The sequence below is a fragment of the Rhineura floridana genome, chromosome 8, assembly GCF_030035675.1.
Source record: "Rhineura floridana isolate rRhiFlo1 chromosome 8, rRhiFlo1.hap2, whole genome shotgun sequence".
In the NCBI taxonomy this organism is placed as follows: Eukaryota; Metazoa; Chordata; class Lepidosauria; order Squamata; family Rhineuridae; genus Rhineura; species Rhineura floridana.
This window is the reverse complement of record NC_084487.1, coordinates 123903366-123928288: the sequence shown is the minus strand read 5'-3', so window position 1 is coordinate 123928288 and position 24923 is coordinate 123903366. Positions and strand designations below refer to the sequence as shown.

Below are 24923 nucleotides of genomic sequence, written 5' to 3'. Positions count from 1 at the left end.
CAATTTTTTTTTCCAGATAAGCATATCGATTAATCCATCTCATTACTAATTATGATAATCTTATTGTCATAACCATAGTCAAAATAAACATTTCAATTAATCCATCACATCAGAATCTGTTAGGTTCAGTAATTTCAGTAGCCATTGTTCTATTATCCCTATTAGTTCCATTTTCCATCTTCCATCTTCAGTAGTCTTATTAAGTCCAGTAATTTCAGTATCCAATCTTCCATTATCAGTATTCCATAATAATCTTGCTGTCAAAGCCATAGTCATATAGTAAGAGTCTGATGGGAATTACCTCTATCCCAAATATTTTCTTGCCATCCATTCTGAATAGGTTGCTGAAATACTGCTGTAAAATCATATCTCTGTTCTTTTTTTCAAAATACACTGGGTCATCTCTTGAAAGTTTTTCCATTGTCACATGGCTGCAGTTAATTCCATAGATTTTCTCTATATTGGGCTCCATCACATCATTCCAGTCCAGAAGATTATCCATGCCATTGATAACTTTATCTCTAGAATCTTCATTAATTTCTTCAGAGATAACATTGAGTTCCAAACAATAGATTTTATTTCTAAAGTCCATAGACTCCAAATCTTGTTCCTGTTCCACGTTTGTTCCAATCTCCGGGATCTCCTCTCTCACAGGGACCCCTGTTCCAGTCTCCAGGGTCTCCTCTCTCACAGGGACCCCTGTTCCAGTCTCCAGGGTCTCCTCTCTCACAAGGACAGTGGGGCTTACTTCTAAGTAAAAATAATAGCATCATTGGGTTAGAGTGTTGGACTATGACCTGGGAGACCAGGGTTCGATTCCCCACACAGCCATGAAGCTCACTGGGTGACCTTGGGCCAGTCACTGCCTCTCAGCCTCAGAGGAAGGCAATGGTAAACCACCTCTGAATACCGCTTGCCATGAAAACCCTATTCATAGGGTCATCATAAGTCGGGATCGACTTGAAGGCAGTCCATTTCCATATACAGCTAAATCATACCTTCTCCTTGGTATAGTTAACAATTACATACGTAAGACTGTGGCACTTCTATGGAGAAAACAGCAAATATTGCATTCAGGAATATTATATTTATTTAAGCTATGCCTGGCTTATTCCCTGGTATTATTATAAATTTATTTATATCCCACCTTTTGGCCAAAGGCCCTTAAGGCGGCTTACAAAGAAAAATAAACACGAGTATAAAAATACATCAATGAAAGCAATACAATTTACAAAATTTAAACTAAATAACAAATAACATTATTAAGAACAAAAATGTCCAGGAAAGAAACTGAGAATTGAAGACCTTGTCTTAAAAAGACATCCATCCTTTTTCCTGCAATGTTTTGCATCTCAGTGTCACAATTCCCTGAAGCCTGTTTCAGCGGAAGGCGGTGGTGGCTCCATGGTCTTTTTGGTGGTGCCAACTCCCGCAGCTTGAGTCCTGATGCCAGACGATGCGGTGGTTGGCCGGCAGGACCTTGCAGTCGATCAGCCAGCGTCCGCATTGCTCCCACTCTTCCATGACCCCATATTAAACATATTAAAAAGCAATTCCAACAACCTTGTACATGCCCTGCTAATTGGATCACCAGTGCCACGATGTATGTCTCATCAACTACTCTTCCTGCTCTCTTCTCCCCCATGATGAAAGACACAGATAAAATCTTGGGCTTACAAAGAAAATAAACATCTTATTGTCTTCAAAGTAACTGCTAAACTTTTTGTTTCAATTAAAATAATAAATTCTTCTTATTCCGAATGGGAGTTAATTATCTTGTTAATTATCTTGAATAACCACACATAAAAAGTTCAAATACTGTAAATTAATAAAGGTCCAGTCCGTTCTTGGGGCAGTTTGCCCCCAAGAATCTCCTCTTCCCCCTGTAAATAAAAAAGCTCAGTATGGGCCATAAAGAAGCCAGATTCTCTTCCCCCTCTAAGTAAAAATAATAGGATCATTGGGTTAGAGTGTTGGACTACGACCTGGGAGACCAGGGTTCAAATCCCCACACAGCCATGAAGCTCACTGGGTGACCTTGGGCCAGTCACTGCCTCTCAGCCCCAGAGGGGGGCAATGGTAAACTTCCTCTGAATACCGCTTACCATGATGCCAGCCAAACATTTTTAGAGGCTGTATTCTTGCCTCCAAGAATTTCCTCTCTTCCTTTCCCCCTACAATAAATAGGGCCCAATCTGGCCTATTAAAGGAAAGAACACACGCATAACAGATTCCCCCCTCCATGGCAGCCAAACATGCTTTGGGGGTAGTTTGCTACCTCTCCTCTCACTGAAATGATAGATACATGAATGTATAACAGTAATGAACCAAGAAGTTTAACTCATAGAGGTATATTGTTGATTTCAAAGATGGTAGGCTGGCTAGCCATAGAAAACCACACTGTTTTAACCTGGTGCTTGCAAAAGGAGAAGAAAGGAACTCGGCCTCTGAGAAGAGTAACAAGCAGCTTACAAATGCATGCATGTGATTGGCTCAGATAATGTATCTTGAGTGGGTGGTTATAGTCCAGCACTATTGCTATGTAACATTCAATGCATTTCTGAGGGACTCCTGATTGGCTAGAGGTTATTCCAAGGGGAATAAAATCAAAATGGAGGTGCAGAGGGGCCTCGTGTCCTCCCTAAGTCACTCCTACTTGAATTTATCATTTAAAAACTTTTTCAATCCCTGGAAACGGGTAGGACCATTGATGATTGTGTTTGGCTGTGCTGTCCAGAGATGATTGGCTACCACAGGATATGGACAGAAACAAGTCCAGAGTTTCTGTACATATGAGGTAGTGCATTGAGTATGAATGTAAGGAACAGAGAAGGGACTGGGTTATAGCTTTGGTGGGATTGGGGGTTTAGGATGGGCAGTATCCTACCTGTACTTAGTGAAGAGCCTCCACTGATGTATACTCCGGATCCTCATTTAAATGTAGTTGTTATATGGCTTTATTTTGTGAAACTGAGGCTATTTTTTTAAAAAAAAAATACTCTGGATTGATAGAATGAAACAGTCAAATTATGCTTCTTCACTGCTGCAGGAAACCTAAAATAAATGCTTGGGAAATTGCTCTTGTGCTGAGAAGGGGAAGACAAGTTCAAATTCTGAAGTCAGATTATTAAAAGCACTGGCTGTCCTTTTAATCATTACATTGTAGGAGATTGGAGGTGAGTCATTGCTAGCTTAATGTTTGTATTTCGGTATCAAGTTTATTTTTAAAAAGTCCTATGCAAGTAGGGATTTTTCTGGTGTAGTTGTTGCTATGACTTCATAATATTTCCCTAAATATGCTTGTTTCTGCTTTGTCACTATGTAGCATCAATGCTGTATACCAGTGGTTCCCAAACCTTCCCCCCCCCGGGCCATTTAAAAATTGCTAAGGGTTTTGGCGGGCCAGTTAATGATTTGTCTGCCTGCTGTAGCAATTGTAATTGCTGTGCAAGATGCTTTATGATTTTTAATTGTATTTTCACGGACATGGTGAGGACCACCTGAATGAGCTTGTGGCTCACTGGTAGTCAACAGACCACACTTTGAAAACCCCTGCTATATACAAACCTTTAATATTAGCACAACTTGATAATATCATGAGAAAATGGTTTATTAATAAAAATGCTCTGACTTCTCTGTTTGGAAAGAGGGTGTGTGTTCATTGCCATATTAACCACTCCCAATTTTCCTTGGCATGTAAACATTAGAGTCATAGGTTGAATTCTTAAGGGTAAATATTTCTACAATGTTGGTGTCTTAAGTCTTAAAATCAGATTATTAAAAATAAAAAGGCATTATTTAAGTTTGAAACAGACCTGTATATTTTAGAGGTTTCAATGGCTTTCTTCAACAGAAATAAAACTTAGGGACAGTAGACATTTAATTAGATCCAAGTTCTATTTAATAATAATAATAATAATAATAATAATAAAAATTTATTTTTGTGTAGCCTATCTGGCCGAATTAACGACCACTCTAGGCGACGTACAATAACAAGATAAAATACAATATAAAACCATAACAACGTTCAATAATTAAGCTCCCCACTCTTACATGTAATCAGCAGCATTAAAAACTAACCCACCCCAGAAACCCCATAGGCCTGCCTGAACAGCCAGGTCTTCAAGGATCGGCTGAAAGCCGTCAAGGAGGGGGCATGGCGGAGATCTAAAGGAAGGGAGTTCCAGAGGGTGGGGGCCACAATTGAAAATGACCTCTCTCTGGTCCGCACCAGCCTAGTTGTTTTAACTGGTGGGACCGAGAGAAGGTCTTGTGTGGCTGATCTTGTCAGGCGGCATAATTGGTGATGCTGGAGGCGCTCCTTCAGATAAACTGGGCCGAAATCGTATAGGGCTTTAAAGGTTAATACCAGCACTTTGAATTGGACCCGGTAAACAACTGGTAACCAGTGAAGATCTATTAATACTGGAGTGATATGATCACGGCGACGGCTGTTCTTTATCAAACGTGCCACCGCATTCTGTACCAGCTGTAATTTCTGGACCGTTTTCAAGGGCAGCCCCATGTAGAGCGCATTACAGTAGTCTAAGCGAGAGGAGACCAGGGCATGTATCACTCGTGGGAGAAGATGGACAGGAAGGTAGGGTTGCAGCCTCCGTATCAGATGGAGTTGATACCAAGCTGCCCGGCTCACTGCTGATACTTGAGCTTCCATAGACAGCTGGGAGTCAAGAATGACCCTGAGGCTGCGGACCTGGTCCTTCAGGGGCAATCTTACCCCATTAAACACCAGGTTTATATCTCCCAGCCTTCTCTTATCTCCCACGAGTAACACCTCGGTCTTATCAGGGTTCAGCTTCAGCCTATTCCGTCCCATCCATCCACTTATGGCCTCCAGGCACTTGGACATGGTATCTACAGCCAACTCTGGTGAAGATTTAAACGAGAGGTAGAGCTGAGTATCATCTGCATATTGGTGACACTGCAGCCCAAACCTCCTGATGATAGCCCCCAGCAGCTTTACGTAGATGTTGAATAGCATGGGGGAGAGGATAGAACCCTGTGGTACTCCACAATTGAGAGGCCAAGGGTCTGAAACCTCATCCCCCAATACTACCCGTTGGTGCCTGTCTGAGAGATAGGAACGGAGCCACCGTAAAACAGTGCCCCCTATTCCTATTCCCTCCAGGCGATCTAAAAGGATACTGTGGTCAACGGTATCAAAAGCCGCTGAGAGTTCCAGGAGGACGAGGAAGGTATGTTCTCCCCTATCCATCGCCCTCCTTATATCATCCACCAGAGCAACCAAGGCTGTTTCAGTTCCATGTCCAGTCCTGAAGCCCGATTGGAATGGATCTAGATAATCTGCTTCATCCAAGTGTGTCTGTAACTGTTTGGCCACCACTCGCTCGATCACCTTGCCCAAGAATGGTAAATTGGAGACTGGACGAAAATTATTTAGTTCTTGTGGATCCAAGGAGGGCTTTTTCAGAATAGGCTTTATTACTGCCTCCTTGAGGGCTAATGGCAATGCATCCTCTTCCAAGGATGCATTTACCACTGCCTTGATCCTTTCGTTCAGTCTCTCTTTACAGCTCATAATGAGCCATGATGAGCAAGGATCCAGTAGACAGGTGGCTGGCTTCACAGAAGAGAGCACCTTGTCCACTTCCTCAGAAGGAAGAGGCTGAAACCGATCCCATTGAACCGGAGTGCAACTGGCCGACTTTGGCTCACTCCCTGTATCCACAGCGCACGGAATCGTGTTCTTCAGATGCTTGATTTTATTGGCAAAGTGTTTAGCAAATATGTCACAGGAGGCTTTAGAATGCTCCATGGGTTCCTGGGCAACTGGACCGACCAGGCTTCGGACCACTTGGAACAACCTCCTGGGACAACACTCTGCAGACGCAATAGAGGCAGCGAAGAATTCCCTCTTTGTTGCCTTTGTTGCCACTTGGTAGGCAGCTATTGCTGCTCTAACCAGTGTCCGATCATCTTCGGAGCGAGATTTCCGCCACCGGCGCTCTAGTCGTCTCACCTCCTGTCTCAGACCTCGCAACCATGGTGTATACCAGGGAGCTATCTGAGTTCTATTTAGGGGGAGAGGACATTTCGGAGCCACTCGGTCTACTGCCCTAGTGATCTCCCCATTCCACTCCGTCACCAGGACTTCGACCGGACGGCCGTCAGCAGGCTCCAGATCTCCCAGCGCATTCAGGAATCCTATAGGCTCCATCAGGCGTCTGGGGTGGACCATCCTAGTAGGTCCATGTCCCCTGCGAAGGGTGTGTGGCATTGAGAGGTCTATATTCACCAGATAGTGGTCTGACCATGACATGGGGTTAGAAAAAACAGCCCCCATTTCCAGAGTACTTCCCTCCCGAGACAAACACAAGGTCAAGAGCATGACCAGCTACATGGGTGGGCCCTACACTACTAAGGTGCAGTTCCCATGAAGTCATGGTTTCCATGAAATCCCGAGGGGCTCCAGTGAGGACGGTCTCGGCATGCACGTTGAAGTCCCCCAAAACCAATAGGCTGGGGGCGAGCACCCATACAGCCGAGGCCACCTTGAGCACCTCGGTCAGCGGGTCTGCTGTGCAGTGGGGTGGGCGGTACACAAGTAGAATCCCTAAACTGCCCTTTGGGCCCAACCTCCAGTACATGCAGTCAACAAACTTGGTCTCGTGGAGAGGGGGTCTGGCGAAAACCAAAGACCCTCGATAGATGACTGCCACTCCCCCTCCCTGCCTACCCACCCTCGGCTGCTGTGCGTATTGGAAACCGGCTGGACACATGGCCTCAAGCGTAGGCGCTGAGGCCTCATCCAGCCAGGTCTCCGTAATACATACCAGGTCTGCGCCCTCATCCAGGATCATATCATGGATGAGCGCTGTCTTATGGGCCACAGACCTGGCGTTACACAACAGCAGTCGAAGGTCGGATGGAGTCCTGCGTCCCCCAGTTACCTTCTGGTTCTGGACAGGCCCGGAACAGGGGGTGGATATTGAACATCTATCCCTTGTTCCCCTATTATTTAAGAATAATAACTGATTAAACAGTTCCTGTAAAGAAATGGCTGAGTGAACTGTCTCCACTGAGCTTCAAGTGATGGCACCATTTTCCCCCAACACCACCACAGAAGGTTCTGAAGGACCATCATGCCCTGAGGGGAGTAAAGAAACTCTTACTGATGCCACTTAGAACTAGAAAACACTCTATTTGCCAAAAACTCTGTATTTTCCTAATTTAACTCCTGTAATGCAATGTTCCTGAAACATCTGGCCTTGGATGATGTTACAAGACTTTCTTGCCCCTGTTGGTTTTGTCTGGAAACTGGATGTAAAACATGCAACATTGGCTGTGTTTGCATGTAACACTCAGCCAAATCATTCCTTACTCTGGACATGCTGGCTCCCTGGGAGTAGGTTGCCCCTGCTTTGTTCTGCCTCAGGCCTTTCAGGTTAGTGCAGGGTGTCATCTGAATCCAGGATTATAGTTAAGCTCTCTCCTCCTTAACCATAATTTGTAGCCAAAATCAAGCCTTAGCTATAGATCATGGTTAAGGAGGAAAGAGCTTTACCACTATTCTAGGTTTGGATGACACACTAAGCCAAACCTTGGTTTAGCCACTGCCCTGCAGGAGCATAAAAAGACTGAGGAAGAGCAAAGTGGGTATGAGTTCATGTCCAGGAGCCAGCATATTTGTGTGGTCCTGATAAACCATAGATTGGTTTACTGTGATATGCAATCCAGGCCTAACTGTCTTGAGTATTTTACTCTTGTTAGCTATCTGGAAGATTTTATAGAGCCATGTATGGCAGGATAGAAACTTGGAATAGACACAGCAAACTGATGATCATCTTAATTTTTAAAAATATGCAAGTTCAATTCTTTAGCTAATCTTTGTTTTTCCCCCTGCAGACTTCAAAGAACCAATTTACAAGACCCCCAGATTGCATTGGGCATATAGAGATGTCTGGCTCGTATGATGATTCTGTTGGAGAAGAAGTTTCTAGTGACAGCTTCTGGGAGGTAATCTGAAAAAATGATACCATATGCTTTTTAAAAAAAGTTAAGGTAGCTGTGTTGGCCCAAAAGAAATCCCAAAAATCCATATTAGGGCAATTCTTTAATTGGATCAACCAAAAAGTGAGTCCATATAGAAGTGACGAGATTAAAGGGTTTATCCATTAAATTTAAAAACAAACAAGTTACCAGGCCTGGATAAACACTGGAGTTCTCTAAGATGTCAAATTGCTGATTTTTCTTTAAAAAAAAGGGGAGGGGGACAACTTGTCTAAAATTTGCTGTTGTACCATAGGCTTGGAAAGTAAGCTAATGTAATGCCAGTCTTTAAAAGGGAGTCCACGAAGAGAGCTAGGAAAGTACATACCAGTTAACATTTGTCCCAAGTAAACTGGTGGAAGGCATTACTGAAGATAGAACTGTTAAGTATATAGAACAAGACTTGTTTCTGTCAAGGGGAACGTGCTTCACCAACCTTTAGGAATTCTTTGACAGAGTCAACAGTCACATTGTTGTGACATTATATACATAAACTTGAAAAAGCATATGACAAAAGTCCCTCATCAAAGGCTTTTGAGTAATTTTAGTAGTTCAGGGATAAGATACAGTACTTTTAGGGGCTGGTATCTGTTTAATACGAAGGAGTAGGACTAAATGGGCAGTTCTTGTAGTGGAGCAGATGGGAAGTGGGGCCACCAAGAATACAATTCATTTTACTGGTGCTATTTCACATATTCATAAATCATCTTAGATTAGGAGAGAGCAGTGAAGTCACCAGGTTTCCAACTTATTCAGGATGGTGAAATCCCAAGTTGATAGCAAAGAGCTCCAAAAAGGTCTCTCCAAACTGGAGGACTGGGAAACTAAACAGCAAATTAGGTTCAGTAAAGAACTGAAACTGATGAACAATAAGTGCCTATATTTATAGTTAACAAACTTTAACCTGATAGAACTAGGACAGCATCTAGAGAAACTTATTTTAGGTTGTCTCACAAATTGCGGGCATTGGGCTAGTCTTGCTAGTTAGATAGAGTTTGTGTGTACGTGTGTGTCGACCTTTTCTTTTTAGGGCTCCTGGATTCTTATAGGGTGTGATATATCATAAATAAATATGTGAATGTTAAAAAAATCCAAATAAAATGACCAAGGGGCAAAAATGAATATAATTAAAAATACAATTATGCCTAAAGTTGACTGCTTACTTGTATTGACATTAAAAGCTAAGTAGAGATTATTTTTTAAACCCTGTTATGCATCCAGTGGAAAATGTCCTTTTTTAACAAAATAGTGTATCCTGCATAAGTAATAGAGACAGTTCTAAAATCTTGTGAAATGCAGAATACAATGGCAACTTGAGTCTTTACACTTAATAGAGAGCACATGAGAGATAAGGTAGTAGAAGGGGCAGTGGGGGAAAATGATATATCTTACTGTAAATTGCTTTAGGAAGAAAATCTTGTCTGGCATCCATCCTTGTTTATCAAACTCAGTTTTTAAAAAAAGAATGTTTGGATAGTTCGCTTTCCCCAGCTCCTGTCCTGCTTTTCCTACAGTTTCTCCACTCTCCCACCATCCATAGGCTTTTTACAAAAGCTTTTCTTACTGGTCAAATTGGATAGACAGACAGACAGACATTCTTTATTACGGTCAACGACCCGTCAAAAGAGATAAAAAATTTACAGACAATATGGCAAATTAGCTAAAATAAGGACTGAAACTAAAATAGTATTAAATCTACAGAGAGGAGTTAGAGGCAAATAACGATCGTTTACACTGAGCTGCATAGAAATACTTAGCAACTGAAATCAAATGGGTACTGTCCTTACCAGATAGCAACCGGGTCATCAGCTGTTCTGGAGATCTGTTAGGGAACTTTGGGATGAGAGGTGTAATATATCAGACCCTTTCCTCAGCATATAACGGGCAGTCAAATAGAACATGGGAAAGGGATTCTACATGTCCTTCCTTACACAGACATAAGCGTTGCGCTAGAGGTATACCCTTAAATCTGCCCTCGAGCAGTGCCGACTCTAGGCAGTTGAATCGTGCCTTAGAGAAGGCTAATCGATATTTAGGGTTCGTTAGAGCGTCTAGATAGGGAGCATGCTTTATAAAATTGGAGCACAATTTGTGCTGAAGGGGAGAGCACGTTTTAGCTGCAGCTTGCATTGTAGATTGTCTGTCAATGTCCTGTAGCCGGGACCTAATAATCTGCCCAACCTTGCTGGGGTCTTGGGAGAAAAGAAATTCTATAGATAGGCTAAGGTAAGGCAGCTTATCTAAAAAACATTTCATCCAGGTGGAAAGGTACCTGTCATCCCTTGGGAGCGACAAGTAGCCTGACGGGCATACAAGAATAATTTTGGTCCAAAAGGTGAAGGCGAGGGACCACGCTTGGCATTCAACTGTGCTTGATCCCACCTCTATTCTTAAAGCAGCATTTGGTACACAGTTCGGGACACCAAAGACTCGGCGTAGGAAAATGGACAACACTGACTCAACAGAGGGATTAAAAGCATGTATCAAAAGTTGGACACCATACAGTAGTTGGGATAATATTTTGGCTCTGAACACCAGGGTAGCTGCTGGAATATGTTGGCCCTCATTGTTGTAGTAATACCTTATGATGCTCTTCATTGATGACCGAGCCGTCGCAACTGCCGCACGTATGTGTGGAATCCAGGAGAGGGAGGAGTGGAATATAATGCCTAAATACTTATAAGATCTAACTTGCTCAATAATGTGACCATTAATTTTCCAATTAGAAATTAAGGGAGATTTTACAAATGCTAAAATTTTGGTTTTTGAGAAATTAATCGTTAGAGTGTTCTCTGAGCAGTAGTTCATAAAGATCTTAGTCAGACGTTTAAGGCCGACTTTTGAGAAGGAGAGCAGAGCTGCATCGTCAGCATAAAGTAGGATTGGGCAGCTTGGTCAAATTGGATATCAGTTGACAGGCAACTATGTCCTCTGAGAAATAACTGTAAAAGTCAGAAAAACAATATATTGCAGGAAGGTTTTCAAAAGCGATTTTCTTGTTGTGTGTTCATTTTCCTTTAATATTAGATGTTCCAAAATTTTATTTCACTTCACTTTTTAGCACTGCTTCTAAATGTCACATTTGAATTTCAGAAAAGGAGGGATCCTCTTTCTAAGATCTGGAAAGATCTAAGAGATGGTGGTTGGTTTTGAAGTAATAATTGTGGCTTCATAAATTATGGCTTAGGAAACTTGGAAAGGCCATTGGTCCCATACACTTTTCTGCTTTGGACTTGGTTTATCAATCCTATTTAAAATAACAGTTTCTATGTCTGAAACAGGACTGTGGCCTAATCAGCTTACTGATCAGAACTGATTTTGATTAGGATTTAACAGGAAACTGGGACTGATGTGCCCAAATTGTCCTGGTGTGTCCCTGCCAACCTTGGCATATGAATACTTGTCCTTAGCTATAGTTTTTTTCCAAAATGAGTATGTTTCAGAAGGTGATATAATAACTAAAGATATTAAATGGAAGTGCTTACCAATTAGAAAGAATGCATCTACTTGCATTCTGGAACTTTCTAAAGATGCCTTCCTTTTTAGTCACTTGCTTGGCATATCAGGAGTGCACAGCCTTGAATTAAAGCATTGGCTGGTAGCCATGGGTAATAAGAAATTCCATGCAGGCAAGTGACTGGGTTGGCCAAGGAAGGATGGAATGCATCCATCACAGAAACCAAGCAGGATGCCGTAGGAGGAGAACTCTTTCCTTCATGCCAAACACAGAAGTGCAGTGGGCTACAGCAAGGGAAATGGTCTAGTAAATTTTAATGGTCTACATTACTTTACAAGGCTGAAAAGCAGGAATGGGGAACCTTTTTCAGTCCAAGAGCCACATTCTCATCTGGGCAACCTTCTGGGGGCCTCTGTCCACTGGTAGGCAAAGCCAGAGGCAAAAGTGGCTGAGCAATGAATGCAAATTTTAGCTTTGTTCATTAGGCTAGTTTCTGCATGGGGAGGTGTGGAGTGTGTTGACCCAAGATTGGACCTCTTCAGTAGTGGCTCCTCTGACTGTGGAATGCTCTCCCCAGAGAGGTGCACCTAGCACTGTTGCTATCAATCTTTAGGCACCAGGTGAAGACTGTTTTTATTCACCCAGGCAGTTTGCTCTTAATTGGTGTTCACCTTTTAGTCAGGTAGGGTAGGATGTGTCCTTTTTTGTTATTAATGAAAAGTGCTCATTCTGCAATAATCTTTTATCTTTTGATATATTTCAAATTTGGTATTATGCTTCTTAAAAATTATGTCTCTCAAATGCAATAAATAATACATGCACTCGCACACTTCTCTCTCGTCTATCCAGACAAGCAAGAGGCATTATAAAATTTCAGGGACATATTTTACCAAGTAAAAACACTCATTGTGTGAAGCAGGCTAGTGAGGGGTATGGCTTGGGGAGAGTTCAGAGAGCCAGATGGAAAGTCTTTGAGGGCCACATTTGGCTCCTTGAGTCAGGTTTCCCACCCCTGCTGTAAAGCCTGGCTATTGAATGGAGGCTTTTCTTGTTCTAAAAATGGACAGCCCTTCTACTACCTGCCCTCCTAGTCTTGTGCTCGAGTCCTAAAATGCAAGTAAGATTGCAGGAGTCTGGAGCAATTCTGTCTAGTTGCAGACCCAGAGAAGGATCTTGCAACTACCTTTCCAGTTTGTCTTTACCCAAGGAAGAAAATAAATTTCCACTACAGTCTGGGTTCAAGCCCAGTTTTGGAACCGAATCAGGCTTGGTTGTCCTGATGGATGAACTTTATTGTGAGAGATGTAGGGAGAGTGCAATCCTGTTACTTCTGTTCAATATTTCAGTGGCTTTAGATACCATTGAACATGTTATCCTCCTGGACGACTCTGAGATGGGTACTGAAGGCACCATATTACGATATTACCACATTCAGGGCCATGTTCAGAGAGTAGCTCTGGGTGAGTCCTCATTGGCTCCCTGCCACTTGTCCTGCAGGGTTCCACAGGGGACTATCCTCTCCCCAGTGCTATTTAACAACTATATGAAGCTGTTGGGAACAGTCATTAGGAGTTTTGGAACAAGGTGTTGTCAATATGCTGATGTCACACAGCTCTGTTTCTCTGTAACATCTGAATCAAGAGAGGCTGTGAAAGCTCTAGATCTGTGTCTGAATACAGGATGAGGGACAATAAACTGCTTGAATCCTGGGAAGACATAGGCTCCTTTTAGAGGGTAGTTCCCAGGAGATAGGCAAGTTACTTGTTCTGGATGGGGTCACACTCCTTCTGCAGGAGTAGGTATGTAACTTGGGGATATTCCTAGATACATCTGTCACTAGAGGCCCAAGTGTTCTCTGTGGCTAGGAGTGCCTTTTCCCAGCTCTGTCTGGTTAGCCAACTATGGCTGTTCCTAGACAGGGGTAGTCTGACCACTGTAGTTCATGTGTTGGTAACTTCGAGGTTGGATTACTGCAACATGTTATATGTGGGGTTGCCCTTGGGCCTGGTTCAGAAGCTGCAGCTGGTGCAGAATGTGGTGGCCAGACTGCTGGTGGGTACACAAGGCTGGCAACATATGACACGATGGTTAAAATATCTGTACTGGGTGCAAGTTTGATCCTTGTATTAATTTACAAAGCCCTGAACAACTTAGATCCAGGGTACCTTAGGGATTGCCTGAATCTTTATATCCCAGCTCAGTCACTGAGTTCATCTGCAGGAGCATCGTTGGTTGTGCCCTGAACTGGTGAGGTTCATTTGATAGCAACAAGAAATTGAGACTTTAGTGTCACTGGTCCAGTCCTGTGGAATCATCTGCCAATAGAGATTCAGCAGGCACAATCCGTTCTGACCTTTAAACCTGTGCTGAAAGCTTTTCTATACCACCAAGCTTATGCAGGCAATTAAGAAAATACCTTTCTGTAGTAGTTAGTTGATCTTTGATTTTAATATTTTTCATAGTTTTATGGTATGTATGATTGTTGCAAGCCATTTTGTTTTTTATATAAATAGCAGTATATAAATATTTCTGTTAAATAAATAAATTCAGATGTAGTATAATCTTACTTGTATGGCTTTTGGCTATGATAGGTTTTATGGAAATTGTGATTTTAGATTTTGCTTTTGTCATATTGGTCAATTGACCATAATAAATACCTGACTGTTTTGAAAATATCTGTTGTCATAATGGCAAGCTACCATCTGAAACAACTTCTTATAAAAATTATTGTAAAATACAATGTCTTAAATATATAGGTTGGCTTATGCTACATTAGCCCTGAATATCTTCTTCATCTTTCCTGGTGTCTTAGTGGAAATCTCTTTAGCCTAGTAAATACATTGTTTTAATATATTTAATGTTTGCCATTAAGTTTTCACATACATGCTAATGTCAGAATGGCTTTAAATACAGTAGGGCCCCACTCATACGGCAGGTTAGGTTCCAGACCCACACCAAAAAGCGACAAGCGCCAAAAAGAGGATCAGCTGTAGCGCGGGAGTCTGGAACCTAACCCACTGATCGCACCAGAGGAGGAGAAGATCAGATCTTCCCCTCCTTGGGTGCGATCAGCTCCGGCGCGATCAGCTGGAGTGCGGGAGTCTGACCGCCCCCGAGAAGATCAGCTGTAGCACACTACAGCTGATCTTCCCCTCCTCTGGCGCGATCAGCTGGAGTGCGGGGAGCTCCAGCCCCCCCTCCAGCTGATCGCCCCACTGGTGCCATATTAGCGGAATGCCAAGAAGCAGGGTGCCGTGAAGCGGGGCCCTACTGTACATAGATTGTGTTAATTACTTTTAATGCAATGTAGGACATTACATGATATAATATAAGACCTATATATATAAAATAGGACCTTGTTGTCTTTCCTCCCTCAGAAGCACCATTTTGGTAAATTTGGTCTTTAACCATTCTTTTTCAATATGTACAGTGCCACATTTGAGTCAATTGAGATTTTGTTAATTTGCTGTTAAGAGGTTGCCTGCTGCAGGATTCTTTGCCCTGTCTGGAACTCTCATTGTGAGGCAGTCTTGACCATTGTTACATTTGTAAACTATGGTCTGGTTTAAAATATACAAATGGTGATAAATTATTAATAACGTTGCTTGAAAGCACAAATTTACAAAATAAAGTGGGATTGCAGTCTTTGGGGCTTGTGGAGAAGTTGGGAATTTGAGAGATTGTTGTGGGCACCCCCTCTGGTTGCTTCCTTCCTCTGTTCCCCAAGTCACTCCTAGCCCCCCCAAAACATCGTAACCAACGAGCAGCAAAATAACTGGGTATAAAGTATTGGACCCGGTTGTTTCCCATTAGGGCTAGTCAAAGGGGGGGGGGCGGAGAAAGCAGCAGAAATGTTTAAATCTACTGGTTGAAACTTGTCTTTCCATTCACAAGTAATTGGCAAATGTGCTCCTGCCCTCTCCTTCCTGGTAAGTTACGTATGGTAATAGCTAGCTAGGGTTTCCAAACTATTCTAGCCTTGATTTTAAAACTAACCTTGATTAGTGTCAGTGCAAACACAATGGCCTAGTTCACACATCACAACAAGCCTTATGGTAAGCTTACTGTCAACAAGCAATGTGCTAGTGCACACTGTTCGAGCACTCCTCCCCTGTTGTGAGTGGCAGCCATAAGCCATGAAGCTTGGCTTGTTGTGAACTTAGAACCTTCTGAACAAACCATATGAACCATAGGGAGAACCTTAGCTTCATGATAATGGTTTGCCAGGGAGAAACGCTATTTCATTCTCTCGTTCAATGCATGGGTAGATATTTTGGAATGAAATTTACCTGGTGGAAAGCTGAATTTTCTTTCTTTTCCCAAAAATTGGATTTATAGACATGCTAGCAAAATGCCAAAAATCTTATCTGTTCCTATTTATATAAAGAACTACCACGATTAAAAACTTAAGTCCAACTTTCATGTTCTCTTAGTGGGAGAAAAATGTGAAGCCTCTGAAGTATTGCAACATTAAATCTGCACACTTCATTTGCGGCCTAGAAGTGCAGGGCTATTTACAACATTAAGCTAAGTGTCCTGAGGAAGTTTTTGCCTTTGTGTGTGCTAAGCATAAGAAACAAACTGATAACTTCTATCTGCTTAGTAAAAACATACGTTTTTGGAATCTTCTTGATCAACAGTGCTTTGTTCCAGTTTTGCTTATCGAACAGAAGGCAGAGATTAAAAACTACAAAACGGTCTGAAAGACTGTTTTTCTTCAGAAGCATTTGAGCTTAAAACAAACACATTATTTTATCTAGCAGCCAAGCAGAATAAATTTCAGTAGGTTTTTTTCTTGCAGGCTCAATCACATTTGCATAGTATCATCATGATCCAATTGTTTAAACAGATTTCTGTTCTGCTGATGGAACCCAGGCTCAGTTCAGACGTCACGACAACCATGGTGTTGTATCAGTTGGCAAACCACAATAAAAAAGTTTGCAATTGTCTTATGAACTATAGTTTGCAAACTATTTGTGGTTTGGTGTAATATCTGAATTGGCATACCATAGTTACTGTTGTCACTATGCTTCCAGAGACTACTTTGCTATGAAGTTGGGAGAGACCTTGCTGAGAGAATGGAACACAAAAATAGACGAACAGCTCTCAACCATACATTGCCTGTTGCGTGTACTGGAAGCTCAAAGTATTGCTTTGTGGCTTGTGTGAATTTAGCCACAGGTTTTGCTTGTAAATTCAGCTTGAGAGTTTGCTAATACTTTTGCTATTGTAGGAATTACTATTTTTTGAATTTCTGCCTTTCCTTCCAAAGGAGGAGCCCATGGTGACAAAAAACAAGTGATAAAACAATAAAAAACCTCTTAAAAAGAATTCCAATTCAGATGCAGACTGGGAAAGGCTTGTTGGAAGAAGGAGGACTTCAGTGGGCACCGAAAAGACTAAAGAGACAGCCCCTGTCTAATATTTAAGATGAGGGAATTCCAAAGGGTAGGTGCCATTACACTAAAGGCCCAATTTCTATATTGTGTGGAACAGACCTTTTGATAAGATGGTACCTGCAGAAGACCCTCACCTACAGACCCAGTGGTCAACTGGGTATATCGGGTAAGAGCACTTTACAGGTATCCTAGTCCCGAGCTGTATAAGGCTTTGAAGCAACAGCCTTTAATACCCACTCTACTGAGAGAAAAACAACTAAAGGGTTAATATATCTAGGCCAAGGAAGCTGGGTGGCCTTCCTGAGAGTGAGTTCAGTTTCTCTTTTCCCTTTCTTCCTTGCTTCTTGCTGTAACTTGAAATGGCTGATGATGTAATTGGCAGAATTATGCAGCTTCATAATGAGAACTCCTTGGATATCAAAAATGAGCAGTTTTGAAAATTACTAAAGTGTTAGGATTTTGTTTTTTATCTCTGATTTGTGGACTTACATTAATTCAGCCACAGTTTTATCTTCTACCCCCCCCCCAGTAATTCAAGTTATTTTCCTGTTAAATTCCCTTGAAACCTTATATGCAGCCTAAAGTAGTACAATCCGGGCAGTGGAGGCTGTTCCACTAGGGCTGCTTGGGGCACAGCCCTCCCAGGAAGAATGCCAAGCAATTTTTTTAAAAAAAATCCCCCTCAAAATCTTTAAGCCACACATTTTCCTGTCCTATACACATTTTATATATTTTTAATTCAGAGAACCTATGCAAACTTTTCTGTCAATCTACTGTTTCTGGTGAGGTCTCTGTAGTACTTAGCCAATCCTAATTCAAAAGTATAGCTATGGCAAAGAGGTCCCTTCCATGTGTCTCTGGGGGGAAAATGTGAAAATTGAGTAGTAGGGTTGCTAGCTTTCTGATCCAGTTGTGAAGTTTCCTCCTCCTACTAGGCCCGCCTAGTAGGGCCTATACTGCAACATTATAAGCCTAGTAGGCTGCCTTGAAGGGAGATGTCTGAGTAGGCTGCCTTGAAGGCTGCACCTCAAATCACATTCTTTTGTAGCTAGCCAGGAGAAAGACGTGGTTGCTAGTTTGAGCAGTTTGGGATTTTTAAGTTGAAATTAAGAGCAATGGTGGACAGAGTGTGAGTATCTTTCTATAATATCTATTCTTAATCATTTGAATTTATGTGAATGAGGAGGAGGATTGGGAGGAAAATAGTAGGTGGCTTCTGCGTGTGTTGCAACTTTCAACACTTGTATGTTGTTGGAACTGTAGGTTTGGGTGTGCGTCTAGGTTTGAGAGAAATATGGAGGTTTGCATTCCTGTTTTTCTTTAGGTTGAAAAGTGTTTTGTGTGCCTGTGTATTGTATTTAAGTTTGGAGCTGCAGATACAAGTGTGTGTCTGCCGTTTAGATTTGAGATGGGTATGAAGATTTTGCATTCCTTTTTTAGGCTTTAAAAATGCTGTGTGTATTTCTTTGCTTGGCTACTGTGAGAACAGTATGCTGGACTAGGTGGGCCTTTGGCTGATCCAATAGGCTCTTCTACTGTGGTGATCTTCTACTGTGGTGATGTACTGTTTATACAAAGGATTACTGTTGTGGAATCACCATATTAAATACAGAGGCAGAGGCTCCTCATTGGTAAGGCAGGTGCACTCTGTGCATGCTCATGCCATTTACTTCTGAGACTTCTAGTTCCTAATGTCTCCCCTGCTCCAATATTGAGAGGAGGCTGTGGTTTGCGAGGAGGAGTTGGTGGTGCTAAAATCCCTTACACTGCCTCACACTTTGATTGGATAGAATGTTGCCTGCACATTTTCCTTCTCAGTAAGCCAATTGGCAAGAACCTCTTTGTCTTTATACCTTTTTTAAAAAAACAAGTACACCAGAGGATCTGGAGACGTAGCTTTAAAAATCCATCTCTCTATCACTGGCTCATTACATTATTCTAGTATCCTTTCATGATTCCAAACATGGCTCCCCTACCCAATGCAAAATTGGGGACAGACAAGATGGAGATAGACTTTATTTTTATTTCTTATTTATCAGTATTATGCTTGTATCCATTTTACCTTTCCTCCAAGGAGCTCAAGATAGCATTCATGGGTCTCCTTTTCCCCATGTTATCCTCACATCAGCCTTGCGCGGTAGGTCAGGCTGAGAGAGACTGGTTACATACACAGTGAGTTTCATGGCCGATTTTAATACCCCTCCATTTTATTCCACATTTTGGGGGAAAAAATGTAGAAGTGAATACGCTGGTGGTGGGAAATAATCTTTTCCCACAGGTCTGGAAAATCGTTAACCTTTAAGGTGGTGTGTGGTACCGTTAACCAATTCAAACTGTTCTGTAATACTTATCAGAGAGCAATCCTCATGGAATCTTTGGCATGAACCCACACTAAAAATTGTGACAGCAGAGACCCCTTCTGAACCATAGACACTTTTCTGGCTTAGTTAGGTGCTACTACTTGTAAATTGCAATGCTTAAGTGTCTACAGTAGCTTTGCAAGGGAGGAGGATGCGGAGAAAACCAGAAAATGTGGCCACACCCCTATGACCACTCATTATCCACACACCCTTGTGACCTTCTGGCAGCAGCACCAGGTCTAGTGAGCACCAGCCGCAACTGAATCCAGGAGCATTTATACCACCTTTGTGGTTTATAGGCACTTTCCATTGCACTTGCAATTTAAGCCAGGTCATTTAGTAGTATTAGGTATTTGACTGTCTTATGCTTGAGGCTAGGGCTAAAAGTAGATTATTTACAAAGGACAAGAAGATCTAAAGGGTTTTCTGAAAGCATCTAGTGATACTGTTCCATATCAATGCAAATGTCACTTGTGGTGAGCTCCGTATTGAGTGAAAATACTTGCAGGTGGATTGCCAGATGGGGCTGCACAAGTACAATGTGTCTATTTTGAGGTTGGCAGGGCAACAGCTTCATTTGTAAGTGAGAACATCTAGGCAGATGTAATATTTGCACCCTAAGGGGACTTCAAATCTCACTCCTGCAGGGAGTCTACTGCGATTAGTGGCTGCTCCTTTCCTATTCTAAGTGGCATTGCCCAATGCAGAAAAATGCAAGGGCTCAGAATATCTGCTAATAGCAATGAGAGTCTGAGCCTCAATTTACTTCCTCCTTGAAGGGGGAACCCTTGGAAGGTTACCACTTGAAACACACCAGTGTGACATCTTCAGCAAGTAATGCTAAGCCAAACTATGGCTTAGTGCAAACTAGCAAACGTGGGTTCCTGGAGGGGAGATTGTGGACACTGCTTCTCCTCCAGTCATCTGCTGCTGCACTGTTCTAAGCCATAGTTCATGTGCCATTGGGTTTATTTCTCTCCAGACAAACCATGAGCTGTAGTAACTAAGGTTTGTTCCCTGAGCCCTGGTTTGGACAGCATGCTCAGCAAAACCATGGCAATGTGTCAAAGGGCATATTATCTGAACAAAATTCCTGCCCTTTGAAAGCTCTTGGAATGATGTGGTGGTAAACTGGTTGACTGAGTGGACACTGGGGAAGTTGATGCTGCAATTTGAAAGCTCTTGGGAAGCAGCAATAGGTCTCCTCAGAGTAGTTCTGCTTGGTGGCAGCCTTTGTGGTTGGCAGAGTGGGAAGCTAGCTCTGCTGCATCCCCTACTTAGTTAACAGAATTGCACCAACCCCACTGCAGTCATGGGGCTAATAACCATACCTGGGACAGTTTGGATGGGTGAGGGGAGTAGGGGGCTGTTCCAACCACTTATTTTTCTGCAAGGGTAGGGAGGGCTCTGGTAGAAATTTCTCCTCCCTTGTGTCTCCCCTCCCCCCCAAATGTATTTAGGTATTTGATATGTTTGTACAGTAGGGCCCTGCTAATACGGTGGGTTAGGGACCAGGCCCCCGCCGTAAAGCGGAAATCGCCGTAAAGCGGGGCCCCATAGACTATAATGGGGTGCGTCACGCAAAAATGACATCAAAATGGCACGCGATGGAAAAAACCCGCCATATTAGTGGAACAAGCGCTGTAAGAGTGGGGCCTTTCCCTAATTGAAAACCGCTGCATGAACGAAGCGCTGTACAGCGGAATGCTGTAAAACGGGGCCCAACTGTAGTTGAAGTTGCCATCAACGTAATGGCAGTGTTGGCTTGATGTAATTTTTCTTTTTTCAAGCCTCTATATTACAAATTGTACTGTGGGTACTATGTCTTAAATGAATATGCTTCTTGTTGCAAATAAAGCCAACATATTTGTCAAAACAACTGAAATACAGTGCTTACAACGCTTCTACACTAGCTTAATCCAATTGTTGTTTGCATAGTTACGTTGTTTGCATGCTATGTTGCAGCATAGTCAGGCTCCTCTATTTCTCTAAATGGAGCCATTGGGGCTATATAGCATTATATACCAGCACAGCTTAAAGGAATATATGGTTTTTGATATGTTGGAGGTGCTGCCATGCTAAAAGATGGGTTTCTTTGTGGCTGGCAGAGTGGAAAGCAAGCTCTGCTCCATCCCTATGGCGTTTCAATACTATGAAACAAGTATTATGTGGCACCTGTAACATTGCCAGTTCTGCAGATTGAATTAGTCAAAGGGGCATATGTGCTGTAAGGTGCTTCCACGAGTAAACTGGTCTCAAGCTGTTAAGGGCTTTATCTGCTAATAGTAACTTGGGCCAGTAGCACATCAGCAACTATTGCAGATCTCTGAACAGAGGTGTAATATCCTGATAGGGTCTCAGTCCTGTCAGCAGCTGAGCTGTAGCATTCTGCAGTAACACTAGTTTCTGGATCAAGTGCAAAGGAAGTCCCATGTAGAGTGCATTGCAGTAATCCAGCCTTGCAGCCACCAGTGCCTGATGGTCAAGCTCTTTCGGTCCAGGAGCAGCCATAGCTGTTGTAGCTGGTAAAGGTGCTTCTAGCCACTGAGGCTATCTGGCCTCCTGTGACAAAGCTGGATTTACAAGCACCCCCAGACTGCACATCTGCTGTTTCAGGGTGAGTGCAATCCTGTCTAGGGCAAGCAGTTGACCAAAGATGTGTTTATATAGCTGTTTCTGCCTCTTTACAGGTTGGAAACTATAAGCGAGCGGTAAGACGCACTGATGATGGTCATCGACTTTGCAGTGATCTTATGAACTGCATTCATGAGCGTGCAAGGATAGAGAAGGCCTATGCGCAACAGCTGACAGAATGGGCGAAAAGATGGAGACAACTTGTAGAAAAAGGTGAATCAAACCTGTGTGTCTTGTGAATGTGTTTTGTTTTCTGTATTGATAACAGTATGCAAGCCCACTTGCTTATTTATTAAAATATTTACAAGCTGCACTTTTCATAAAAGTATATCAAAGCCGCGTTACACCATACAAAAACATAATAGAAATAAAAATCACTAATAATACTATTAAAAACTATAATGAAAGCGTCCATAAGTACTGCATTGGTTGGAGAAGAAAATTCATATTAAAAAGCCTGTTTAAAAAGTTCAGTTTTCAGGAGATGCCTGAAAGAAAGAAGGGATGGTTCCTGCTGAAGCTCTGTTGGTAGGGAGTTCCACAGGGCAGGGCCTGCCACGCTAAAGGGCTGATACCTGGTGGAGGCCAACTGAACCTCAGGGGTGTCAGAAACCACTAAGAGTGCCCCATGAGAAGATCTCAGTGATTGAGATGGATCATAGGAAGTCAGGTGGTCCTTAAGATACTTTGGGCAGTTACTTTAGTACCTTGAACCTGTCCAGTAGCAAATTGGCAGCTAGTGCAGCTCTTTCAGCAGTGGAGTAACATGTTGCCACTAATCTGCTCCTGAGAAGAGTCTTTCATCTGCATTCTGCACTAGTTGCAGCTTGCAGCTTCTAGACCAGATATAAGGGAGCCCGACATAAAACGCATTACAGTAATTGAGGTTTGAGGTTACCAGTGCATGGACAGCCGTGGTCAGGCTATCATGGTTCAGGTATGGTTGCAGTTGGCATACCAGCTGGAGCTGGCAGAAAGCACTCCTAACCACAAAGCTCACCTTAGCCTCTAGTGACCGAGATGGAGCAAGGTGTACCCCCAAACTGTGTACCTGCATCTTCACAGGGAGTGCAACTCCTTCCAGTACAGGCAGTTGTTCTATCTCCCACCAACTCCTCTGTCTTTCCAGGATTCAAGTTCAGTTTATCAACCCTCATCCAGTTCTCCACTGCATTCAGGCACTGGTTCAGAGGCACAGCCTCTCCTGATTCAGATGTAATAGAGAAACAGAACTGGGTATCATCAGTGTACTGATGCCTTGCTCCAAAGCTCCTGTTGACTATTCCCAATAGCTTCATGTAGATGTTGAAAAGTACTGGGGACAAGATTACTTACCCGACCTGAGAATGTTACTTGGAAATGCTGAAAAAATGTACCGTAACCCCATTTTCGTTACTTCTAGATACTGCCCAAAGCTATTCTAAACAGGTTTTCATTTTTCAAATGTCAGTGAGCACCGCTGTCTCTAGATTTAAAAACAAAAATTCCAACCCACTTTTACACAAAATTGATTTGGTAATTACAGTAGGGCCCCACTCATATGGCGGGTTACGTTCCAGACCCCCGCCTAAAAGCAAAACCTGTTGAAATGCGGAACTCCATCAATAAAATGGTGCCTGATGCCCGAAAACACCGTAAAAGCAGAACAAGTGCCATATGAGTGGGGCCTTACTCTAATTACTCTAATTGAAAGCCGCCGTATTAGCAAGATGCCGAAAAGCGGGCCGCTGAAAAGCGGGGCCCTAATGTATCTTACTTCAAAGCATAGTTTAGCATCAATTAAATTCTCTAGGAAAAAAAATTACAGTGTGAAATAATATATCCCAATAAGTTATGAAAATCACAAATATAGGTGCTCTGTCACCTTTAGGAGTTGGATTTCTAAGAAGGCTTAAGAGGGAGAACCATACAAGTGAAGATAAAAGAATTTGAGAATCATGGTGGATACCAAAATATATCTATATCCTTGTTAGATCCTTGGAATCAAAGGAATTTTTTTGTGCTTAGGCATCCATGAAAATTATAGTAATAGAGCTGCTTGATGTTTGAGGACACCATTGCTGGAATGCACATTTATGCCCATTATCTGCTTATAGGTCCAGCATGTTACCGTATATCCTATTCTTGGTTTTCATAGCAAGCTTCTCACACTGCTGTGGGCTTTTATAATCTTAGTCTGCATTTTATTTTTGTGCTCTTGTTTTTATGTAGCAGACCACTAGGTATGTATATGGACAGTCTTGAGTGTGGGATGGAGGAAAGGGGTCCCTGATTAATGTTTTGGGTAGGGAATGATAATTCAAGGGCATTTAAGTTTTTCTGTTGATCTGTTCTCCAGCCTTGTAGTGCTGCTGTTTATTTCCAGGTTGGTGTTACAAGATTTGTCATACCAGATTTGAGCCTGGATGAGAGAACCGGCCTGGCCTGTAGTACTGAAATCTTGGTTGGCGAACTAGAAGGTGTTGACCTTCAGCTTTGCCCATCTAGAGTTTTTGTACAACATCAACATAGGCTGGAGATCCAGGAAGAGATGAGTGTTGCTGTGGCTTATAGTGATTCCATCTCCACCTAGGAGCCTGTCCAGTTTGGTCCAGATCTGAGTATTTGTACCTGATGTTGCCACCCTGGGCTCCTGCTGGGAGGAAAGGCGGGATATAAATCAAATAATAAATAAATAAATAAATAAAATTTTGGGAAATCAGAATGGATTGGGGATTCTGCTAGTGTTTTGACCATCCTACTGCCTAGCTGTCTCTGATGTTGTATTGAGGATCCTCAGGCTTGTGGTTCTTGAGGACCACCATGTAGACACTAAGGCTGCCTTGTCAGGTGCATCTCAGGATTTCATGAATGGGGTTGTCCCAATACGTCATTGGCCCGACATGTTAACCAGTAACACTCTGGACCTAGTATTCTCTACTGGGCAGGATGATAATTTTGAATTTGGGCATTGTTTGCTGACTCCCTTATTGTATCACTACTGTGGGAGTTTTAGGATTTTGGTGACTCCACTTAGGATAGTCTGTCCTTGGGGGCTGATGG

The 24923-nt window shown here is 42.5% G+C and overlaps 1 protein-coding gene across 3 annotated transcripts in view; it reads left to right on the top strand.

Moving 5' to 3' along the window:
• The window catches only part of PACSIN2 (protein kinase C and casein kinase substrate in neurons 2), a 97273-nt gene that overhangs the window by 41792 nt on the left and 30558 nt on the right, over nucleotides 1-24923 (top strand). Inside the window, exons 2-4 of one of the 3 annotated variants that reach the window (XM_061582326.1) lie at nucleotides 3050-3176; nucleotides 7888-7998; nucleotides 21938-22094. In XM_061582326.1, the coding sequence (XP_061438310.1) occupies nucleotides 7939-7998; nucleotides 21938-22094 (217 nt within the window). In that variant the 5' untranslated portion in view covers nucleotides 3050-3176; nucleotides 7888-7938. Of the gene's footprint in view, nucleotides 1-3049; nucleotides 3177-7887; nucleotides 7999-16760; nucleotides 16937-21937; nucleotides 22095-24923 lie in introns of those variants that run through there. The other 2 variants (XM_061582327.1, XM_061582325.1) reach the window with 2 other exon arrangements.